The sequence below is a fragment of the Ambystoma mexicanum genome, chromosome 9 (assembly GCF_040938575.1).
Source record: "Ambystoma mexicanum isolate Mex_15411 chromosome 9, UKY_AmexF1_1, whole genome shotgun sequence".
NCBI lineage: Eukaryota > Metazoa > Chordata > Amphibia > Caudata > Ambystomatidae > Ambystoma > Ambystoma mexicanum.
This window is the reverse complement of record NC_090931.1, coordinates 338,191,627-338,216,621: the sequence shown is the minus strand read 5'-3', so window position 1 is coordinate 338,216,621 and position 24,995 is coordinate 338,191,627. Positions and strand designations below refer to the sequence as shown.

Sequence of the window (24,995 nt, the reverse complement as noted above, 5' to 3'; positions counted from 1 at the left end):
TACACCACTGAAGAACTCTAGTCAATTATTTGATACTGAAAGTTTCACATCCTGGTCTGCTGTGTAAATATCACTTGTATGCCATAAGAGCAGTTGTGCTGCTAAGCTACTGTCTGTGGTGTGGGTGTGGGCTCACTGTTTTTTTAATTACTTGTGTTGCCTTACAGATGCACCTGCCAGGCAAATATTGCATGGTTGGATTTTGGCAACAAATAAAGTTCCTTTGGTTGACTAATATTGGTATGGAACCGCCTAGGCTCAAAACCTAAGGCTACTGTAAGAAATCTGCCCCCTTGCTGATTTCACATAATCCACGAAAAATGCTTGCTCTCCTGCCTCATGATTTTATGTATTTATTTATTTATATACAGGAGGAACAATGCTCTTTTGATCACACAAGAATGAACAATAGATAAGAAATCGGATTTCACAGGAAGCAGTGAGCTTCTTACAATGAGTTTGCGGGACATTCTGACCAGATTGTGGAGGGAAGTAAATAGAGCAGTCACCAGGGACAGTGGAAATACATTGATTAAGGACAATCAACTATGGACATTTTTAAGTGCAGGTAGCATGTACGGCCAGCAGTGCTCGGGGTGTGACCATGATGGGTGAAGTGCTAGAGTGGAGGCAGTGGAAGTGAGTGACAGAGGCAGGTTAGAGGCGAGGGAAAAATGTTAGCTAGAAGGCAGATTAGAGGTAAGTTAAGAGAGTAAATCAGTGGTGAGGCGGTAGGCTTTTAGTTTGGTGTTGATCAAATCCATGTGGGCTGTTTCTCGTTATCCAGGGAAGAGAATTTCATGCAAGCGGAGCCAGAAGAGGGAAGGAGTGGAAGCGAGAGGAAGCACAGGGAGGGTGCTTGAGTTACAATTAGCATTGGCCGATCTAGGATTTGAACAACTTGTTTGTGAGCCGACCCATAACCTGGGACACGCCCTTGATTGGGTAGCATGTCATAAAGTTAAGACAACTGACATATCAGTCTCCTCATGTCCATGGTCGGACCATTCCTTTGTGGAATTTACTGTAATAACTAACTGCCCCAAGAAATTGAAACACAGAACGGGTAGAGAAGTCCTGACCTGAACTCTTAAAAATATTACAGCCAATAAGATAGAACCTTTGCTTAAACCACTGGCGAATCTTCCTGACCTGGAATCCCCCAAGGAGTTAGCAAGGGCTATATCGACCAATCTGATCATAGCCGCAGACATTTATGTGCCCTCAAAGAAAAAAAGGGTTAAGGAGGGTACTAAACCCAACCTGTGGTTCTCCCCTGAATTACAATGTTTAAAATATTTAACCCTCAGACTCTTCTATGTTTGGAAATCTTATAGATCTCAGAATTCCTTGTTAGAGTATTAGACAGCAGCTAAAAAGAACAGAGCAGCCATTATTGATGCGAAAATAAATTCCTTCAATAATAGGATAAACCATGCCCAATCAGACTCTAAGGAACCTTTTAAAATTTTAAAGGAGCAGGAATCTACAACTCACAGGAACTTAGAACAAATTAACAATGACTGCTGCAATGTTATGCAACAAGCTATGCAAGATAAGCTCCATAACATCAGAAAGGATATTACTATCTAAAATAATAGCCTAGGAGAGAGTGCTGCTGGAATACATGAGGCTTACGAAAGATGCCCCTCCATTTATGTCTTTAACTTTTCCTCTATCTCCGTAAAGGAACTGGCTCCAATAATTAATCAACTTAAAACTACTAAATGACAAAACGATGTCCATACGGCCACGATGATGAAAGCCTGCCCTCCAACATCATTAACTGCAATTTGCAAGTTTATCAATGCCTCACTGGAAACAGGGATTGTTCCCCAGGACCTGAAGGATGCCTGGGTCATGACTATTCTGAAAAAAACAGGTCTACCAGTGGAATTAATTACCTAAAAACTACAGGCCTATTACTAATACTAATTTTCTTTTGAAAATCTTGGACCGCGTGGTCAATGGAAAAATAGCCAAACATTTAAAAGCTCATCCGGTCTTAAATGACCACCAGTCAGGCTTTCATGTGGGTTTCGGAACAGAAACAGCTCTCCTAGAGCTTTAATCTAAGTTCCTAGCTCGCATGAATAAAAATGAAGCTTCTCTGTTGATGCTACTCGATCTTTCGGCCACTTTTGACCTCGTGGACCACTCCATCATGTCCACCAGGCTGAAGAAGGTGACTAATTTCTCCCCCCTAGCGGTCCAATGGATCATCTCATTTCTTAGCAATCGATAAAGTAGGGTCTTTTTCAGGGAGGCTGAATCTGCTCCCATTAATGTCGATCTGGGTGTACCATAGGGCACATGCACATTGCCTTGTTTGTATAACATATTTACTATCCCCCTATTTGCTAAGTTGGCTCATTAGAGTGTGACATTTACGAACTACTCCGATGATACGCAATGCGTCATTCCTCTGTCCGGCAATTATGATTTGGATACAGCAGTGATTAACAAGATTTACTCCCTGATCGAGACATGGATGATCTTCAATAAGCTGGTGCTTAATAGAGAAAAAACAGAACTGTTGGTGATTGGCTCACCTGACATGTTAGAGAAACTGGGCCCCACCTATGAGAGTTTCTCGTTGGGAGTATCAAATATTATCCCATTGAAAAAAGTTAAAACTTTGGGGGTCTTGTTCGATCAACACCTCTCGAAGAAGCCACATATAAGCAGCTTAGTGTCCTCCTGTGCCTACTACATAAAGTTGCTTGCTCACCTTAGACCTTTCATTTCCCAGTATAACGCGGAAACCATCGCTAGAGCAATTATAGGAGCAAAAATTGATTACTGCTCCAGTCTATTAATAGGCATTGATAAAGGTGTTTGTGATAAACAACAAGTATCCCAAAATGGAGCCGTAAGGGTGTTGATGAGGCTTGGGCGTAGAGACCATGTTACTGCGGCAAGACGCGCTCTTCATTGGCTACCAGTCGAATCAAGAATTCTCTTTCGTATCGTGACCATCACACAGAAGTGCTTACATAGAAAAATGCCCTCTTACTTACAAGAACTTCTGATTAATAAAACCTGTGTCAGACTATTAACATCTAGCAATCGGAACCTTTTAACTATCCCCAGATGTAGAACTGTGAAGGTCTCTAAAGGAGCCTTCTTTGCAATTGCCCCGAAGGCCTGGAATGATCTTCCTTTAGAGTTAAGATTCATGGATTAAATAGAAATATTTAAAAAGAAATTAAAGACTTACCTGTTTGCCTAATGAACGGGATCACAATTGCCATATGAATTTGCTTTATGTTCTGCCTCTTGGGACCTATATGTTGTGTGTGGTTTTTGTCTTGTTGTGCCCTTGAGCCCAAGTGTCAATGGTTTGCGCATAACAAATGTATTAAAGTAAAGTAAAGGACACACAATGATAGTTCAGGAGGCAGAGCAGAGATTACGAGAAGGCTTGTAGAGTTGAATAGAGGAGTATAGATATAGTGGTGCCTTACCATGGATAGATTTGTGAACCGGGAGAGGACATTTAAATCTGGCCCTGTTTTCCATTGTCAGCCATCCAGCCTGGTGATGGTACGAGGAAATAGGTGTGAACTGAGGGAGTTCAAAAAGAGTGAGGCTGCCCTTGAAATATGATGGTAGCATCTGTACCTTACATATGGTTACTATACAAGAGACATGAGACAATAACTGGCATTGCATGCCATTTCTGAGAAACTGGAGTCTGCATGATGGCAGCACCTACGCGTTTGAGGCTGTACTTACTATGACTATTCCTGATAGACGATCACAGGTAAACTATAAGATGGTAGTATCCACATAAGGCTACCATTGGCATATTTGGCAATACTTTGAAATGTGGTGCTGTATTTCACATGTAATTACAATACCTATCATGCAAGGCTATACCTGGAAAACGATGGGAGTATTTTTCCATTCGGAGCTGTACTAACGCATTAAGGCACTATAACTAAGTATTAGTTGGTTCTTCTGGGTGTACCCTTGCCCCATAATGACTGGAAATATGATAACCTTAACTTGTATTTGATCTGCTTTAATAACAAGTTGTTATAATACAATTACTAAGTTTAATTACAGCCATTCACCAACTCAATATTGAATTTGGAGAGCAGTAAAAAGGGCAGTGTTTGGTAAGTACCATGATTTACATCATTATTGCCCAAATTATTACGACCCCTTATACCCCCCAGAAACATATGCAAGTACCCCCTTCTCTGAGTTTTGAAATACTGGTACATCCATTCTAAATTTCAATTGCATTTGTATTATGTACTGAATATTGCTGGGCTATTGGAAACTCTTAATATACATATGGCTAGCCCTGAATTCCACGGGACTGCAGACAAGTTGTTCTACTTGCCCCAAAGAAAGCCAGGCTAGCCAGACCACGGTCAACCACGTCATGCATAACCGCACTTCTACAATGCTCTTAAAAATAGAGCAGTGAGCCTAGAATTATCAGAGTTGTGTGTATTACAGAAGGAGTGTTCAGCACATTGGCTCCCTCACCGCAGAGAATTTGCGGACATCTTTGCAGTCCAATCAGATCAAGAAGGCTGCTCAGAGGTTTTATGAGCGCAAATGGTGAAACTTGGTAGAGATATGATTAGTTTTCTTGCAATAAGGGTAGTGCCCAACTCATGTCAGAGCTATTGGAAGGAATGCCTGTAATTGAGTACCCACTGTACCTCTGAGCCCATGCACATAGCGCCAACGCCGCAGGAAACTGCCGCAGTAATATTTAGGAAGGCTCTTTCAGTGAGCGGCGTAATCAAAACATGATCCGCTGACCCTTGGTATTCATAACCATAACGAAACTCTGCATCGCCAATCTGCAAAACAGAAAAACAGGTGAAAATGAAAATAGCCAAGTTGCCAAAGCAACATAGGAAATCGTGTGCACACCTTTTAAGATGAATTAGCATAGTCTGCAGAGAATCTAGTCTGTGTCAGACATTACAAGAGTATTATTTTTAAAGCCATCGTCAGGAGGAAGTGTGAGGGTGGGATGTGGAGCATAGGGGTGTGACTTGACAGAGGTACAAGTTAAGGGTAAAGGAATAGTGTATGCACCAGCACCAAACATGCCTCCCTACTAGGTTCACCCTGCCTTCGAACACCAGCTTCAACCCTTCCCTCCCTGTACCAGCTCCAACTGGGCCACTGCACGTTCAAGGTGCCTGACTTTGCTCTATTCCTAATATTCATTCATGGATATTTACCTTCTGTAATCAAAACTGCAGTCGGTTCTATGTGAAAAGACCTATATTTAACGGTCTCAAGAGTAAAAGACCGATTTAAAATGCCCGATTTTATATTGATCGGAAAACCAGCATTGTAAAGGTCTTTTTCTCTAAAGAATGTGTCTTTTGTGTTAATCTTTGGGGGTTTTTAACCCCCCAGCACCCCATTGTTCTTCCCTGACCCTCACCCCCCCACCAACCTAACCCCACCTTCTTCTGCAGGATTTCCCTTAAATCAGGCATTTTCCATCCGAACCCCCAGCTCTCAGCCCCAGCCCCCTTCCCCACCCCTGCCCCCAACTCCCCAAACCAAAACACATACATACACACACACTTACCTGTTTGCGTCAGGCGCCAGCAAATTGTTATGTCCCCATTCCCATAGAGTCCTATGGGACTCTATGGTAGTGGGGACACGGAAACACCGACACCATTGCTAACGGTGCCAGTGCTTCCGTGAAGGGTTTGCCTACCATGGCCGTTGCGTCCGGCAGGGTCAAACCAGTCGGCCGCAGCAGCCACCGCAGGCAGACATGTAGTTTGCCAGTCCGGATTCTGGTTTTGCTGGTGCAGGTGACACAGGAGCCACCTGACTTACCAATCCTTTCCTCCTGTGTGCGCCAGCCAAGGACCATTCTGTGTCTCTCTCCCTCAACGCATGCCCAGCATTGGCATGGCACCTGTTACTTACACCTCAAACAGACATTTCGCTTAGATTTCCTCTCTAGTCAGTTCCGGTCTATTTCCAGCCCTGGGTGCAGTTGTTACCAACCAGGTAAAGCACTCAAGTTCTTATGAATGAATAGCTACTGGCATGCCCATATGTTTTGATAATAATGGTACTACTTTGGCAGTCAGTTGTTGAAAATGCTTAAAGGAATTGTTATAGATAACTTTTGTGCTTTAAGCTTAGTAAATTGGTGAGTCAAAGCTTTCACGTTGTCCCATACCATGTGTGAGTAGGTCACCCTGTACAGGGTTTTCTATGAATTATGATAAGGGATGGAGAGGGAGAGAGAGCACGGGATAGGCCTATGATACACCCAGGGCCGGCCTTAGCCCTGGCAAGGCTAAATTTGGTGGCGGTTCCGCCCCCCCTTTCAAGACGGTGGAAGGGGAACATTTGGGGTTGTGCTGGAGCTGCTGCCACACCAGCAGCGGGCAGCTCCCCCTTGCTGATGAAGCAGTTGCGCTCTAATGAAATGGAAAATGCCCCGCTCTCGTGCTGGAGCAGCCGGCACCAGCACGAGACCAGAGCGCTTTTGATTTTAATAGGGTCGCGTTATTTCATACCAGGGTTGCCCCACACTGTGGTGATGATCCCTCCTACCAAGTGAGGATATAATATATCTATTTAACCAAAAGAAGGGAAACATACATACTCCATAACATGACATGCTACCCTCAGATATCAAAACAAACAGCCACTTAGCATATGTGGGCTGTGTACAGTACAATTACTAACACATAGGACATTTTTCTAAAATGTCATATTTTAATTAATTTGCTTATTCGCAGAACAAGTATCAAAAAACATTAAAAAACACATATACACCACATATAAGTATACAATGATAAAAACTATTATTCCACCTCATAGATTACGTTCTCAAATGCTTGGAACACACACACAGTAGCAACTTAATTTCTCTTGTTTTCTACTGCGTTAACCTAACCCAACTTTTATAAGTTTCTGTCCTTGATGTTCTAAGTAACTGGACATTCTTCAGGGGTAGCATGTCATGTTATTGAGTATGTATGTGTCCCTTATTTTGGTTAAATAGATTTTAATAGGGTGCCTTCACCAAGATGGTGCCCCAGAGCCACAATGACGGAAGACAAGAGGTAAGGGGGGGACTAGCAGACTATGGAGGTTTGGTGGGGTTCCACCCTGCACTGAGGGAGAGAGGGAGAGAGGCGGAGATGGAAGGGCAGGTGTTGTGAGCCAGGGAGTGGTGGGACTGTCCCCCATGTTATTTGGCAGGCGGGAGTGAGGCTTGGATTTTCAAGGGTATCACCGTAGGTAGGGGAAAATTGTGGGGTGGGGTGGGGTGGGAAGGGTGGCATGACACACCCACAGTCATGGTGATTGGCGTGATAGCAGGGCGCAGTGGTAGAAAAGTGGTCCGGGAAAGGTGAATCCAGGAGAAGTGGATTGTGATGCGAACAAAGAAAACCAGAATATGGTATTGATGAATTACATTTAATGTATGACTTCTTCTTACTAATCCATTACTGTTACCAATGTTGGTGCATAATTGAGCACTGGTAGGTGGAGTGGGTTTCACCATGGTAAGGCAAGGATTCCAGGTGCACTGGGGTGGGGGCTAGAGGTGGTGGCACAAAGAATGAGGGCCAGGAGTAGCAGTGACGGGAGCACATTGGATGATTGCTACCTCGATTCCAATCTTCAACGCTTTTATAAAGTGCCCCTGTGCAGTGTGTTGCTGTGTACTGCCAGGGTAATCTACCCCTCTGCACCACCCATTGGCCTGCTGGAAAAGCAGGATCAGAGCAAGTGATTTTCCATGTGCACCAAATATATGGGTGAGTGCATAAATGCCTTGCCTCTGAACAGTATTTAATTGGAAATGACATTCTCTTTGTCCTTCAGATTGACATGCAACCTAACAAAATGGGAGGGAGCTGCAGGGCTCTAAATATGCTGTTCAGTGGAATCTAAACAAACAGAAGCCCAGGAAGGAGTGAGCCAGGGACAGGACAGGACCAGACAGGACAAACAAAAATGTAGCAAACAAGCAAGAACGCCTTACTGCTCGCATCAAGTTGTTTAAGTGTTACCAGGGAGGGAAACATGTTTGGTGACATTTGTGCTAAATAGTGCATTTGGTACAAAATATATATGGCAAGCCGCACACCTAATGTATATCAATGGTAAGTAGTGTATCTATATTAGCATCTATTTGGGTGCAGGGGAGCAAAGCAACTCTGGCACAGGAGTTGTAAAAAACAAATGTAGAAGAGGGATCTCAAACTAGAGAGACCACTGTCCCCTGCACACCATACAAATGGAGAATACCAGTTTTAACTCAGTTCAAATCGATTTAAAAATAATTCACAATTCCATTAAAGAAGATGATTCCAAACAACATTCGACATAAAGGTGGTCACACCGAATCTTCGTCCGTACTAATACATGAAATGAAAATGGCTGCCAACCAGTGATGGATGTCTTTAAGAACACCTTTGTGAACACCTTTATCAATAAATTCAATGGGTGAATTTTCGGACACTTAGTGTTACCGGTAAGCAGTTGTACGCACGGTTTGCGCATCGCAATATTTCTACTCTAAGCTCAACACTGTGGACCATTAATTATCTGTATGGGGCTATATTTCTCTAGACAAGTCCTATTTTCTACTTTTGGCACACAAGTTTTCGAAAAGAATGTTATTGAAGGTACTTTTTCTTTTAATTACTATTGTTACTTCGATTTGGCTATTATTGTTATGCTATCTTACTAGCTTCTTTTTATTTTTATTTTTACTTTTAAGCTCAAGCACGTTACTTGAATTAATTTGCCAGGTACTGTTTCTACTTACGATTTAAAATCTTTTACAAATTACCTCATGTGAAATCACAAGCTCTGAATCACTAATGAAACTATGCAAATTGATGGAACGACTTAGGGCACTCCGAGTTGTGTATATACTCGTTTTGTGTTACACTCACTTGTAGATAAATGAGAATTGATTCATCTTAAACCTGTTTTTAAAGGTTTAATATATATTTTTTTCTACAGTTTATTTGACTGCTCTTAATGAAGGGAGGTTCTCCCGAAACGCATATTCATTAGCTGGATACATTTGAATCTTGTTGTAGCTTTATGTTCTTATAATTTATGTAAACATGTATCTCAAATGCTGTTTGGAATCATCTTCTTTAATGGATTGTGAATTATTTTGAAATCGATTAACTGACTTAAAACGGGTATTCTCCAGCTTCATGATGGGCAGGGGACCGTGGTCTCTCAGGTTTCAGATCCCGGTTCTACAAATACTGCACTTGGGTCAGTTTTCTTGGTTGCCGCCTACTAGTTGCACAATGCACTAACTCATCAAACGGCCCACACATGATCAGAAAAATTGCTCACACTCAAGGTCGGCCTTTCTGGCACTGTCTATGGACCAGCTCGATTCTGGGAGCAGTTCTCCTTCCTACTTCGCTAGACATTCCAGAATCCTCAGAGTTTAATGGGGGTGGGGGTGTTCTGTAGTTGCTCCGCCACTTATCTTGTGAATAGAAACGCTACTGGAAGCAGAGCCTTGCTTATGAACTGCAAATCAATATTTCTTTCGAGACGCCATTTTGGTTTGTCACTTGATTTAAATTCATGCCAGGACAAGTAATTTTATTGCACTTTGGGGGCGCAAAAGGGAGAAGCACATGCAATCTACGTCTGGTTATCTTATATTAAGAACGAAATCCATGTGCATTTTAAGTTTATACAAACATCTAATTCACCTTTAGTGTCTCACTACTGTAACCCTTCAAGTACGCTTTCCATCTTCTGCAGAGCCATACTAGACACTTCCAATAGAGACGAGAATTGCTATTGGCGCATGGCCCCATGACACCAAGGGCATGTTAACCAGGCTTGGCGTTTTATTCAACAGCAATGTGCACACTCATATTCCAAGTTTAGCTTTCCACATTATGAGGCTGGGCCTAGAAGTCCAAGCAAGCAAAGCACTGTTGGATAAAAAACAAGGACTGGGCATGAGACCAGATGGCGACTCTGCTGCTATTAGCAGTCCCGTGGGTGACTTCATAGCACTTAATTAAGATGCTGGAATTGAGAAGGTAGCTTAGGCCAATTCCAACGTTTGATTCACTAAAGGTGTGCTTTCTTTACTCGTACCTACTTCCTGTATGTATCACTCCTTTACTCAGGAGCTGGCTCTGGTGGCATAAAATAAAAATAATTTTAAAAATAGACCGCCTTTACAATAATGCATTTTCTATTAACCTAAATCTTAAGCAAATAAATACTGGCTTGTTGAAAATATAAACCCATTGGCCCCACCAATGTACATAAGAATAAAATGCATATAATAAATACAGCATAACATTACAGTGCTGTTCAAGGAATACATAGCTAAAACTGACGAATTACAGTCGCATATGCAGAGGGTACCTTCACAAGAATGTCCATGGTGTTCTCATCATATTCGTGGCACAGGTGCGAGCGGAGCCTGGGTGTTGACTCAACCTTAGAAGCAAGCTGTTGAACAACATCCCGCTGTAATTAAAGAAGGAACTGTTAATGGAGCGCTCGCTTTACCGGCTAAGTATCTATGATAACGCTCTGAGCAGGCCTACATTATGTTTATTATTCCGCATTTGCATAATTTGCTTTGTGCGCATGCAGCAGAATTATTCTCTGTTTCACTGTCAGCAAAATTCCTCAAAGAATTTCTATTTAATGGCTCATGAGCAGCCTGCTGGAGATCGCGAAGCAATAAACGGCAGGTGGGTTCGGCAAACTCAGAAGCACAGCTGAGGCCCCGGCAGACCCGGATGCCGCTTATCGGCGGCAAATGTCTGCCGCCAGCAAATCAACCCTTTCATGCCGCAGAGGCCATCTCCAACCATCATACTGCACAGCGATTGCAGACCCTTGACTTCCACGCCAGCCACTGCATACAGTCCACCCAATGTATAGGCACGTTATAAATGCCATATCATACCATACCCCACAACCGTTGAACTCTTAACAGCAATGACCCACTCCACAGTCTTTTAACTCTTAGCCACACCACAGCTGTTCTAGTCTTACCAGTGTGTATTTGAATTTATTTGGTATTTATTAACTAGCTATATACCCGGCGCTGCCTGGGATTTTATTTCCTTATGGGTACTGTTTGTTAGAAATACCTTAAGGTACCTGACGCTTTTTTCGGAAAGGCTCCATAAGAAAGGTGAAAAGAAAATTTCACAAATTTGTTTTTATTATTTGGAATTTTAAAAATGTTTTCTTATAGACTATACAACACAATGTATTGTTCTTCTTAAAAGCTCATTCTGAAACGTAGAACTGTATGTGAGAACAACATTGGAATTCTTGAGCAGCATGATGGGTGACATTATGTCGATGGTACTAACAACTATGGACCTAAAGTTCAATATTACTAAACTACATGTTCATTGTAAGGCGTGTTTATAAACCGAAAATGTTTGTTTCCCTTCCCGGTGAACACTGTCACTTCAATTACGTTGGGCAGCATGTTTTGACGCATAACCTTATGCTATTACACAGCCTGGGTGGGTTGAGATTGTGAAGCATCATAATGGCTGACCCAAATTTCAGTCGAAGGTGATGTGGTGGCATTGCCAGTGGGTCAAGTGAGTTGAGGAATTCTGTTGGATAATTTACGGCTTCGTCAGCATCCACCACTGTATTCATTGAGTTGTACTCAGTAACTGTGCCCGGAAGCATATCCAGAATCTGATTATTAATTTCACTGACAGAATAATTTTTAGCAGCAAGGATGGCTCGTTCACAGAAATACTCATGATTTTGTAATTTGCTGATATTTTTGGATATACTTTCTGTATGAGTTATGTAACCGATGGCACCATCTTGCAAAAATCCTCTGGAAAGGTAATTTCACCTGATGCCGCAACAATTTGGAAACTTCTGGAATGTGCCCTGCCGTCACCTTCACCTCTCAGGTGCATTCACCTCTCATATGCCTTTGCTTCACATACGCCAAAACTTCAACAAGCCACAAACCATTAACATGGTGAAAACCCTAAGGCTGAGGTCAGTCCAAATGGCAGAACTCGAAACTGATAATGAGAACCACCAACGGCGAACCTCAGGTACTGTCTGTGTTTGTGATGGATTGGCACATGAAAGTAAGCATCCTGAAGGGCAATGATACCATCCAGTCCTGAAGCTGGAGGGCCTGAAGGATCTGAGAAAGGGTAACCATTTTGAACTTGTCCTTCCTGAGAAATTTGTTTAATTCTTTTAAATCCAAAATGGGTCAAAATCCTCTGTCCTTTTTTGGAATTAGGAAGTACGGGGAGTACCAACCCTTGTTCCTTTCTGCTACAGGTACTGGTTCTATAGCACCTTTCTCTAATAGGGTCAAGATTTCCTGCATAAGGAGCAGATCTGGAACTTTGAAAGAGTTGTTCCCCGGTTGATGACTCTGAGGCTTTTTTAGAAAGGGAAGGTGGTAACCCTGGGCAACTGTTTCCAATGCCTATGCATCAGAAGTAATGCCTCACCTTTCTTTCAGATGCAGTGAGAGTCTGCCTTCCACTGGGGTCTTATGTACTAAGACCTCAGAGAAGTTTTGAGGTGGCTGGAGCAGGGGCTGATGGTAAAGCAGCTGCTGCCTGGGCGGTTCTAGTACCTCTTCCCTGTCCACCACGGGGGAATCTTTTCTGACCTCTTTGATGGGACAGTCCTCTCCTCCTTCCAACTGAGGAGCGAAAGTGAAAGGACCTACTCCTCCAAGGTGTGCCAGTGGGGCAGTTTTGTGTCCATCTAACAGCAGCACCAAGGGACTTTGCTGCCGCTTTAGAGGTCTGCAACTTCTCCAGGCTCTCATCCGCCTTGTTACCAGATAAATGTGTGCCATCAAAGGGCATGTTAAGCAACCTGGATTACACATCTGCAGCAAAACCAGACTTTCTTAACCAGGCAAATCTGTGCATAACTGTAATAACCGGCATGGACCTGCTGATGTTGTCAGCAGTGTCGAGACCTGTCTGGAGGGATTCGCATACTGCATCTTTACCATCCTTGACTAGATTTAAAAATCCATCTCTTTCCTTCCCTACAGAGATATGATTAGCCACCATTGCTACACATTCTCAAATAGTGTGAGTGAATCTGGCCAACGTGCATATAGCATTTGCTGACTTTAGTGCCATACTTCCCGCAGAGAAAACTTTCTTGGCCCAAGCGGCGTAATGCTCGTCATCTCTGTCTGGCGGAATCGTCGGGTATGAGTTCTGTTTAGAGGTTGATGTGGCAACTTGTACCACTAAACTTTCAGGAGTGGGATACTTTGTCAAATAACTGGGGTCACTACTGGATGCAATGTATTTTGATGTTAATTTCTATTGACTGCCGGAAACAATTCTGGTGTATCCCAATTTGTACTCACTCTCCTTTGCAATGCCACATGAAAAGGAAGAATAGGATCCTCCTGGGGTCCTTTATCTAGGATGTCAGTCAGATCATCCTGTTCGTATATTGGTGTTGGTCTTTTCCACCCATAGATTCTACCACTCAAGACATTAAATGTCTATAAGACCCTTCAACATGGTCAGTAGGGTCGTATCTAGTCCACTTGCCATTTGCACAGACTCCTGTACATTTTCTATCCTTGATTCTGCTAATATCAAAGGCTTAGGGACCCCAGGTCTTCTATACTGAAGACCAAAAGGTTGTGAATCATTCAAAGAATGTTCTGATTCCTCATAAATCGAAGAAAGTGACTCAAAGAAGTCCTCTCTTGGTAATGGTGTATGCATCTTTTCTGTGATGCTCAATGGCGTCAATGGTGGTGCCGAAATCTTCGACACAGTCGACGTCGAGTGCTTCAACGCTTTCGGCATCGAGGACTTGTCTGACGCTTTTGGTGTAGAGGACCTGTCATTAGCCGATGAGTAGTCTTTTGGTGCCGGAGGCGTCTGGGACTTCTTCCTCGAGGAAGATTTGTCTCGACTCGAGGGATCCTTCGACCGCTCTCAAGGATATTTCTCTTTGCCTTCTGGGCCCGAGGGTGCACGGCTTTTGCCCTTATCCTTTTTCTTGTCAAGTTTTTTGACCTGGGTATGGCTTTCATATGTGTTCAAGGGGGTCAAGGCTGCATTCTCAAAAACTTGCATCATTTTTATTCTGAACTTCTCCCACTCAGCTTGAGAGGCTGATTTATGGGGAGGAACTCAATGAAGATGGCAACCTATGGTGCCTTTTCCTCGAACATCATGAAGATGACGTGTGGTGAGAACCGCTGGGTGATCTCGATCTCTTTGTCTTTTTACAACGAGGAGAAATATTTCTTGAACTCATCTGAAGACACTTTTTTCAACTGGGTCGTCAAAGGGGATTTTGACCTACCTACCACTAATTTTCAATCCATTTCGAAGAAGTAGTTGAGAGGAAGTCTAGCAGCAGGCTAGTAAGCATGAAGATAAGAGGACAAGGAAGAACACTGAGGACTCTAATATTGCAACCAGGCATTCAATGTCCTTTTCACTAGCCTGTATTTTGTCATACTTCTATTTTTGTAATCCTACTTATCATTCAAATAATTAATATATTTCTGTCCACAAAATGGTAGAAATATTTTACTGGGATTTCATACTGTAGGTTGTGTAGTGGTACTGCCAATATGTGTTAAGACCAGTGGACTGTTCTGAGATTGTCATTAGCTGATTTGTTATAAACAACTCTGTATCCTGATCTTTAGTTGCATCGGTTTCCTGTGTATGCAGCCAAAATCTTTTCTCTACAGTTGTCATGCTGGTGGTTGACATCAGCATGTTATTAGGATGGTTACTCAGTTCGCTATGGTGAGGAGATGGAGAATGACCCACACCTCGGATGCAGTGGATCTCGCAAGCTTTCCAAATCTCACCAAGTGATGATGCATTTGAGCAGGCAAGGGCAATTCTTAGGATGGCAACTGAGTTGTTAGGGTACAGTTACACAACCTTATAACACTCAATAAGACATTGGGGGTCATTATGAGGTTGGAGATAACCATGGCATTATTGGCGCCATGGCTGCCTCCAAAACCTCACCGACTCTGCCCTGGTGAATGGAGCCATTACCGCCCCATTCCAAGGTTGATGGGGGCGGCAATTCCCCATTCACCAGGGCCCTTCCCCATTCCCATTTGAGCCCCCATAGGCTCAATGGGAATGGGGAAGGTGCTAATAATGGTACCGCAAATTGCTATTATTAGCACCAAAGTCCCTTTGCAGGTCCCGTCCTTAACGCCTGGTAAAACCAGGCATTAAAGTAGGATCCGCAAAGGGAACTTGTGATAGGGTGGTAAGGGATTACCGGTACCGGTGCCCTTACCGGTACCAGTAATCCCTTACCGCCCGGGTCGTAATGAGGCCCATTATGCGAACAGCACAGCTGCACCGTACCCCAGCCGAAAGGGTTTGTGCTTCCTCTGGATCTGCTCCTTCTCCAGTGGGCTGGCCTTCATCCTGCTTGCCTACAGCACCGGTGGAGTCATAGCAGAAGAAGTGCAAACTGAAGCTGTCACATCTAGGAAACTTGACTTTGACTCCAATGTCCAAAGAAGTTCTATAATTTACAAGTAACGTGCAACTCAAAAACAAGGAAGAGCATGGACCTGATGAGTTAGTATTATGAAGCACCCCACCTTTGGTATGAGATTTATAAAAATAGAATCTAATAATATCCTGTGCATTTGGAGCAGTTCAGTAGCTTGTCAGAATTTAGTGCTTATCAATGTCTACATTCGGAAGAAAGATTGACACTCCAGAAATATATTGTTTCCCTCTTGCACTGTCATTATACATATTAGGAGGCTTACTGCAATACCCAGACTATTCATGAGAACCTAAATGTTCTAATTGACACTATCTCCTCTACAGAGCCCTTATCTTTGAAATGCCCAGCCAATACGGTAGGACTCTTGAAATGTTTTAAATTATATATTTATGGTGGTACCTATACCTCACAGCCTTCACACAGTTATCAGGACTTTGGAATGCACTTGGAGACTTACACTGCAATGGCAAAGCAGGATGGAAAAGGGAGGGGAACAGCAAAGAAAAATAACAATAACGGTCCTACTAGGCCTTGTGTCATTTGGATTGTTCAAGTGCAGTAACAAGAAGGGAGAGGCAAGTGGGGGTGTGTGGGAAGGGGGGAGTGCCAGACGGTGTGGGATGCGCTAGTGCTAGGGCGGGATGGGATGTGCAGGGCAGAAGGAAAGATTGCAAGTGAAGAGTGGTCCGGGGGGGCCATGGTCTAGGTGAGTGCTAAGGGGAGGCCAGCTGGGCAAGTGGCAGGGAATGCAGGGAGTACATGGAGTGAAGGTCCACAAGCTAAGTGTGAGGACATGGTTGGACTGGGTGGGGGGCTGGTGCCCTGTAGGACTCAGAGGGAACCAGGCAGTCAGTCAATGAGGCAGACCGGAGCATTAGCAGGGGAGGGGGATATGGAAGGAAGAAGAGAAAGGAGGATCTTGAGGAGCTTCTGGAACTTAAGGAGATCCGGGTCAAGCCTGAGAGGGGCAGGGAGACCATTCCAAAAGGAGGCTTCTGCAGTAGAAAGAGATCTGTCCCCCACCCTCTGCTTGGAAAAGCTTCTGATCTGCAAGGATTTGGCGCAATCAGACCGAAAGGCTTTAGCAGGAAGGTATTTAGGGAGAGAGAGTTGGATGTAGTGTGATCCCAGGCCCCAGAAAGCCTTGTCGATGATGCAGAGAGTCTTGAACTTGATCCTTGCAGCAACCGGGAGCCAGTGGAGAGATTTTACGGCTGGAGATATGTGGTCCCTGGGCTTGATGCCAAGGATAAGTCTTGCAGTCCTACTCTGGATAGTCTTTCATCCTTTCTTGTAGAACAGCTTGAAAATTAGATTTATGTTGCACTTTACAGCCATTAATTGATAAGTAACTGCTTACAGTAGTATGTTTACTGTATGCATTGTTGGAGTTTAACAAATGAGAGCAAAAATCTATTTGTAAGCTATTACTTATTTTAAAGCATAAAATATTTTAGATGCATTTTATTAAACTGTCTAAACAATTTTTGTGTAACACATTAAGCACTGTATATTAGGCTTTTTTGTAATCCAAACAGATTGCACACTGATTAGATGTGCCACCCACTGGAAGGACTCTTACATTATATTACGATAGAGGCCAGGTTTTAAAGAGAATTACAGTATATTGCAATGTATGATAAGGAATAGACCTCAGGGTCTACAACCTTTAACTATTCAGACTATCAACCTTATGCCGCTTAACATGGTGACGTATCATGGCTTTGTATTGCAAAACATCTGGAGAGCCTCAGGTTGCATACCCCTGAAGGGTATCCCCAACTGCCCATAAAAAATATATTGCAAGCCACCTCAAAGCTCTGTGGCCCCCTAAAAGAACTTTGCTGATAACGTACAGTTGGGGGTACTTTGTCATATAGAACGCCTCACTCACTACCCTCTCTCCCACATTCAGGTTTTCTATCACCATCCGCTGTATACCGTTTAATGGAACCTCTATACAGCATTTCCTTACAATATGCTCTGCATCACATTCAGTCTTCAAAACCTGGCCAACACATGTCACTCTTTGCCATTCATGATTTCACACTTTAATCCCAAAATGTCATGTTCCCCTCTACATCTGAAAGTGCCACATATCTGGAAATGTTTCAATGGTAACCCCAAATTATGACGGTCGGTATCCAAATAAAACCAGATTTCAACCCAAATGATCCCTACTTTCTTTTCATTAAATTGTAATTTCCATCCAGATTATCAGCCAAATGACCACAAAATACCACAGAACTATTCAGTGTTGTCAACTTGAAGAAGGAGAGCATTAGTTTACAGGATTTTTTCTAGCACGTCAACAGGATAAACAAATTGAAAGCAATCGGTGTTACTTCGAAACGTAAAAGGTAATAAAATTACAAATGTTGATGTATTGACATACATTCTCTAAAAGTAAAAATATTCTAATAAAAAATGATAGTGGTGTGTAACCTTGGTGAAACGCACACTCACTGAATTCTCCTTTCTGCTGCTAGAAAATCCATTTGATAGTTTCCCGTCATGATTTTTGATAGGGGCCTACGCTCCCTGCTGATATTTGATAGCATTCACTCTGCTCCTAATATCTGGTTCCCCAGTACCTCTGTCCACACCCGATATCATCTCAAATGTGGTCTATATCAGGGTCTGACCCTGCACAGAAACATTAAAAGCTAATATGTACGCAGTGAAAAGGTACAATACCACATCTGCGGTACTGTCTGTACAGAATACCCTCATATCCACAGGCCCACATGCCCAGCATGCCAAGTACCTGGTAGAGTAGTAACAGAATGTGGTTGCTTAGCTTCAGACTTCCGCCCTGTGTAAGTCTTGCTTCGTCATCACGTGGCATGCTTCCATCTTCATTAATATCACAGCTTGAGGAGCTCTTCAAACTATCTGTTGAGTAAGCCGGTTGTGTCAGTAAATCTTGTGTACAAATTCATTTCAAAGTCATTCGAAGTGGTTGTGGACATCAAAAACCCACTTTTTTTTGTATACCCTTTTACCCAATTGTTTCCCAATGTATTTAAATCTCGAAGTTACGCATAGGGTTTTGATGCACAACATATATTAAGTAGCTCGAGTAGTCATGGAACGGCATGTATGCACAACATCAAACTAGTATTTGAAAGGGTAATTGTTATCTGTTGGAGGCTGCGGTGAAATGCGAAGAAGGAAGCACTGTAATCAAAAAAATAATACAAATCTTTCTGGGACCTGTTGTCTCTTTGCCCCAAAGTCTCAAGGAGAACACTAGGTACCCTCCCCTTTACACAGAGCTATCTTTCCCGCAAGGCCCAGTATGTATGTAGATATGGAATTCATAAAGTGCAAACCTGGCAACGGAGAAGTTCAAAGAAGATGTACCCATCGGGTTACAATTACAAGTAAGGGTGCTGGGGTAGCAGAGGATCAGGGATTGGTACAGGGAGAAGGGGTGACAAGATCTATAGAGGGAGAGATATAGGGTTGTGTGGAGTGATTAGTGATTCGAGAGTTGTGTGCAGGATGGGAAGAGCCCCTCTTCCAAGAAGGCATCCCTGCGTGGCGGTCTTGTACACCAAACCGTTCTCTAAAATATTGGGCAAAGAAACACAGGCAGAGGCGTAGACAGGGTTGGGCCTGAGTGGGCAAGGCCCACCCAAAATCTGTAACTACCCACTCAGCATATCTGCGTGGACATTTACAGGTGTTACTGCCACTGTGGTTGGCCCAACTGCATTAGCTTTAGGCCCCACTTGTTAGACAATCCTGGCTACGCCTCTGGACACAGGTGTGCGAGAGGTTGAGTAGGCAGGCACATCAGGAGGGTTTGTACGATTCCCCTTTGCCTACATGAGTGTTCATCTAAACCTTACATTATATCAAGCAAACAAAACATCTTTGGTGTCTGCAAAGCCTCAACATGCTAATGGTTGACGGTTCTAGCAGCTCTTTAATTTATTTATGTATTTATTTAATAGTAATATACATACAGACACACTTTGGGCCTCATTATGGGTCCTACGGTAGGCGTTCCGGTAAATACCAGCACGGCTGCCACCGGAGTCAGAAATCTACCAGCACCTGGCAATAAATGGTGCCGGTACATCCATCGAGGTATGCTCGCGAGTGCCGGTCAGACCTGGTGGGCGGAAAGGCACGCCCGAGCAAAACTCGTAGTTTGCCAGTCCGGTAACAACAATGCTGGTATCTTACTGGCACCGTTGTTCCAAGACCGGCAAACTTGTAATGTGGCCCATTTGCTTTGTATATAACAATCATAAAACACACAATAAATTATCATTAAAATGTATTCTTTTTAACTTATTTGAGAACTGCATTGTTACTGGTCTTTAGAAGCCATTTGTCATACTGAGTAGCACTCAAGTCGGCTGCCTTTCGCCCATTCTATGGGAAGAACAAACGGAATTCAATTATTAGACTTAAGAGGAGCAGTTTTATGGCTGATAAGAAGGATGTCTCCCATCACTGGGGTTTTACATGAATCTGGCCGGCATTCCTTTGGTTGTTTTCTTTCTTTAAACTGAAAATGCAATCCACCATTTCTAAGACATTTCAAATCAAAACACCAACACTGTAATTGAAAAGATATTCATTTGCCATCAAACCACCAGTTTCACACACAAGTGCGATACAAATACAGCTTGTTATTTCTCATTTCACTTTTCTTAAGTCTTACTGCTAGCAAATACATAATAATATGAATGAAGAGATTCACAAAAAATAGCACAAATGAAAGGAGTGCAGAGAATGTGCAGTTTTCATTTGTGCTATTTTTAGAAATGCGCCGGTCACCTCATTCTCAAAGGTGACCTGAGCCTTTCAGGAGGGGCTGGACAGTGACGGAACAATGCTCTGTCCAGCCTCCTTGCATGCCCCAACCACACACTGTGACGTCTGTCTCAGCGTGTGCTTTTGGACCACAAAATTAATACAGGCGATACACTTCTACAACTGGCAATACACTTTTCACACCAGTCGAATTCATGGCGCTACAGAAAAGGCTGAAAAATGTGTTCGGCAAGTGGAAATATTAGGATTGTCGGTAAGTACCACTAGTGGAATTTTCCAACAGTGTTCATTCAGTGGTATTTCATACTGACTGGCGGATTACAAGGAAACCAAATTTAAGATTGGGCCGGCAGGATAGTTTAGGGGAAACATGTTTGTCTTGGAAGCAAGACAACACAGAGCAACACAGGTTCCAGTACCAGTCCTGCACTTAGAAACTGGTCTCTGGTATTAAAGTGTGTTATAAAAGATTAGTACCCGGCGAGAGTCAAGCAGAATGCAACACGCATTCTGATTGGCTCTCGCCGGGTCCTTACCCGGACGAGAATCCTTCGATTCTCGGCCGGGATTCCAGCTGCCTTGTCCTCGGCGTGAGGGCGTGGAAGCCCCTCAGCCAATAAGGAGGCTCGAAGCGGGGCCATCCCCGCTCCGAGCCTCCCACGGCTGAGAGGCTGCCTCCGCCCCCCAGCTGGAGACTCGGGTAAGCTTTTTTTTTTTTTCCCTCCCTCCTCCCTACCCCACCCCACTTACCTTCTTGCTCATGCGTCCCTGGTGGGGGACGATGGCAGCCTCCAGCATTGCGGAGACTCTGCGCCTCCACACAGCTGGAGGCTTCCATCGTCCCCTGGCAGAGACGAAGGTACGTTTTTATTTGGGTTTTTTTCTCCCCCCTTCCCCTCCCAACCCCACTTACCTTCTGCTTTTTTTTTTCGGGAGCGGACACTTGTGTTCCCAGCGCGTCCGCTCCCGAAGGCCGCCCTGGAAAGAGAAAACGGACTCGCGTTTTCCCTTTCCCGGCGGCCATTTTCTTGGTCTTTTTTTTTTTCTGTCCCGAAACGCAGCGCTTTTCAGTACAGAAAAAAATGCTTTTAGTGCCCCGGTCACGCATATAATGCGGGCCGGGGTACTAATGGCAATATGACCCTCGCGGCGGGGGCATTACCGACTCAGGTTATGCCCCGGGGCCTTTGTATAACTATGGGCCCTGGGGCATTACCTGAGTCGGTAATGCCCCCGCCGCTCGGGTCATATTGCTTAATTAATGAATTAAGATGTCTTATCTGTGGCAGAGAGATAGGGGCAGCAACCAGTTTTTTGCTGCAGGAAGTGCTATTTGAGGAATGTGACCCTCTTAGTCACCTCTTTCTTTTTCAAACCTCATCTATAAGAAGAACACAAGTGTGTATACATAGGTGCTGAACATCAATGAGGCCCATACATGACAAGTTGGGTTCTAATAACTGCTGTTGTTCAAGATCATAGTATCTGGCATCACTTATGTCATGATAATTGCTTTCCATGTTCTCTATTTCTTATTCCTTCTGTAGCAGAACTTGCACATGTTTGTGGTATGCACTGACCAAAGCTTAGGAGACAACTAGGTATGACAAAAGAAAATGTGGCATGAGCCCCCTAGCTATCTGGCAAGATGTCTCTTAGAGCTCTTCTATACTACACCAGTTATAGACTGGTCAAGATTCTTACTCATGATCTTGTTGGACTCATTGGTATTTATGTGCTAGGATGGGGGGGGGGGTAACCGGTGGCACATTTGGGCTCCACTTGCAGGAACTCTTCTCTATTGTGACTGTGAGCAATTTGTGTCTGGAAAGAGTGTAGAAGCCCTGTATGGTTTTTAACTAATAAACTGATACAGCCAATTCCATCTCAGAACGGGTAGCTTGCTAACCAGGCATCCCTTTCATAAACTCCATGCCAACGCATACCATACACCTGGGCCCGGCTGCATGAGTACTCTGTTCTGCATCACCTGCTCTCCAGTGGCACAGGGCAGATGCAGATGTCACTCCAGTGCCATAGTTGCATTTGAGTTTACACCACTGTTCTAGATTCCATATAATTATGATAAACCCCTCACATGGTGATAGGGTAACCAGAAAATATAAGCCATACGCTTTATGGTATAGTAGTGGATGGTTTACTTAATTATTAAGCGCCATATCCAATCTATATCTTTCCTGTATCAACACGGTGAGCCCAGCTCAGCTATGAAGTGTTATGTTCATTCTGGTTAGAAGGCCTGTCCTTGCCAGCCCAGCAGGGCCATAGACTGAATGACTGTATCTTCCCTTTGATCCTTTGTGAACTCGGTAGTACCTCTTTCCAGGCCAGGAAGCCCTCATCAGGGGTTGGCCTGGGAAACAAGAATCAAAGGGCACACCCCAAAACAAAGGGACTATCCTCGCACCAGGGTGTTGCATACCAAAAGGGCCTTTGATGATTATCGGTCTGAGAAGGGAGCAGGGTTTGGTGTAGACAGAGAGAGATCAGCATGGTTGGAAGAGGGTTTCGCCATCTTGTTTCTTTATGTATCTCTCTCTCCTTCCTTTCCCCTCCACTTCCTTTAGCACAAAGATGTGATGTCAGACAGCAGGGACCATTTATACAGGGATTGGAGCCCTTAAAGAAGGATTGCATTTGTCCTATCATCTGTGGACATTTGCTTGTAAAAGAGGTGGCCTCCCACTCCTTCTTTGATTCATCCCTTGATGATGTTAATGCTTTAAGAGGAATTTGTGGGACCCTGTTGGGAGGGCAGTCTTTTCCAAACTACTCCAGTTGTGAGATGAAGGCAGGTGATCCAAGGTAGAGTCAGGCTCTGCTCCCTAACCATCCCCAGGACATATTGAGGTGGCCTGTTGCTGGAGCAAGACCAGCCACTCTGCCAGCTGCACCGGTACTTAGAACCTCAGTGGCGGTGAAGGACCCCTGCAGGTGTTTGCCATCCTCCCCTGTGTTTGAAAGAACGAGAACAAGGACCTATCCTGTCCCTGAGCCCCAGGATTGGGGCTCACAGCAAGTGAAGAAGCCAAGCAGCTGGTCTCCTGAATTTCGACCGTGTTCAAACACATTCAAACCAACAGCAATACATTATTATTGACTGCTAGTTACGCCTGCTGGTCCACCTTTGGACATAGAGACTGGTTAGGTACCACTTAATCCCTTTTCTCGCACAAGAACTTGCATTGAATGTGTTTCTATTTCTATCACAAGCAAGCCCACTAGTTGTGAAAATAGAAAAAGCATTAGTTTCTATTTCTAGTGCGAGCAGGCCCAATCACTACAAAAAAAATGATAGTTTAATTTCATGGGTGAGCACCAGAGAACATGCCCCACTAGTCTGTGGGGGCCTTCTATGTGCCTTCAGACTAATGAGGAATGTTTTAGGGTCCTGCTGGAGATGGCAGCCTGTCCTTCCCTGTAGGACTCTTACCTATCTCCATCTTGGAATATTTTGGGCAGTAACACTGAACAGATTCAAACGTTTTAGGGATCTTGAATCATCCCCATTCAATGGTATGAGTTTTCTTCAATTTGTTTCAAGCAGGATTCCTCCCGATACCAGCCTTCTTGGGCATCTCTATATCTTTACAGGAATGTTAATATGGAAGTTTAGGATTCCGATGGCCATCTGTAAACACCCAATTTCATGTGTCTCCACTCCTTAGTCAGAGTGTCTAAATGGTGCCCCAAGGCATTCACTCTCCTTGAGTGACGTAACGGTACAATTTCCAAATTATATACATTGTTCAAAAAACAAGCAGCAGTTACCTAAATGTTTGATTTGCCAACCCTGTATGATCTGATAAGCTGTAGGAACCAGAAGGACCAACCACAGCAGATGCATAGATATTCATAACATTTTGCCACCATTTTGGTCAGGGATAGAGGGATTGTCATTTACACATTGGGAAGTGATGTCATAGGAAGTGAATATCCCAAAGTGTAATATGGAAATGTCACTTAATTTGTCTTTCCGACTTGATAAAAATAAACAGGACAAGCAAACAAGTAACCTTGTACTTTTGTAAGGCCAAGCTTATAGATGTTCCTATAACATTGATCCGAAGTATAAAAGGTGGGCACCTTTCATGAAACCTTCAATGTACAAAGGCACATAGATGCTCCTCTGAACCTCTGATAACACCTTATCAAACAGAGAAATGGGGGTGGGAACAAGTATTGGAGACATGTTAGCCTTGGTAGTGACAGGGCTTTCCAGCCCCATAAACCATTGATGCAGAACACAAGCAACTTACCTTCTATCCCAGGGAAAAACATGTTTCCTAGTCCTGGGCTGACCATTTTTTCAATATTTAAATTTTACAGTGTTCAGTGTAATGGGGCTACTGCAAAAGAAGGGGCACTCGCTGCCCCAGTGGTGTTGCGAACCCATTCCAACAGGGTTCTACAATGCTGGCCAGTCAAGCTGCTGGGCTTATGGGGCCCTTGCTAGGCCAACAGCCCTATGTTCCTGAACCTTGCAGTGCTGTTGTTTGTGTACATATATTTTGGGCCTATTTCTGTGGGACTTTGGGCCTGCTTCTTTGAAAAATAGTATGCAAGCATGGATTCCATTAAAAAGCTGAGTGTGTTGCCTTGGAGACACCCAAATCAAGAGAAGGCCACTGAAGCAATAGCGT

At 43.7% G+C, this 24,995-nt stretch overlaps 1 protein-coding gene across 1 annotated transcript in view; it reads right to left on the bottom strand.

The window, feature by feature from the left end:
* LOC138487325 (uncharacterized) overlaps positions 1–24,995 on the bottom strand; it is a 2,513,852-nt gene that overhangs the window by 1,537,473 nt on the left and 951,384 nt on the right. The window contains exons 39-41 of the mRNA XM_069613924.1: positions 18,305–18,432; positions 10,396–10,500; positions 4,683–4,826 (exon numbers count right to left, since the gene is read on the bottom strand). Of these exons, the coding sequence (XP_069470025.1) occupies positions 4,683–4,826; positions 10,396–10,500; positions 18,305–18,432 (377 nt within the window). The remainder of the gene's footprint in view (positions 1–4,682; positions 4,827–10,395; positions 10,501–18,304; positions 18,433–24,995) is intronic.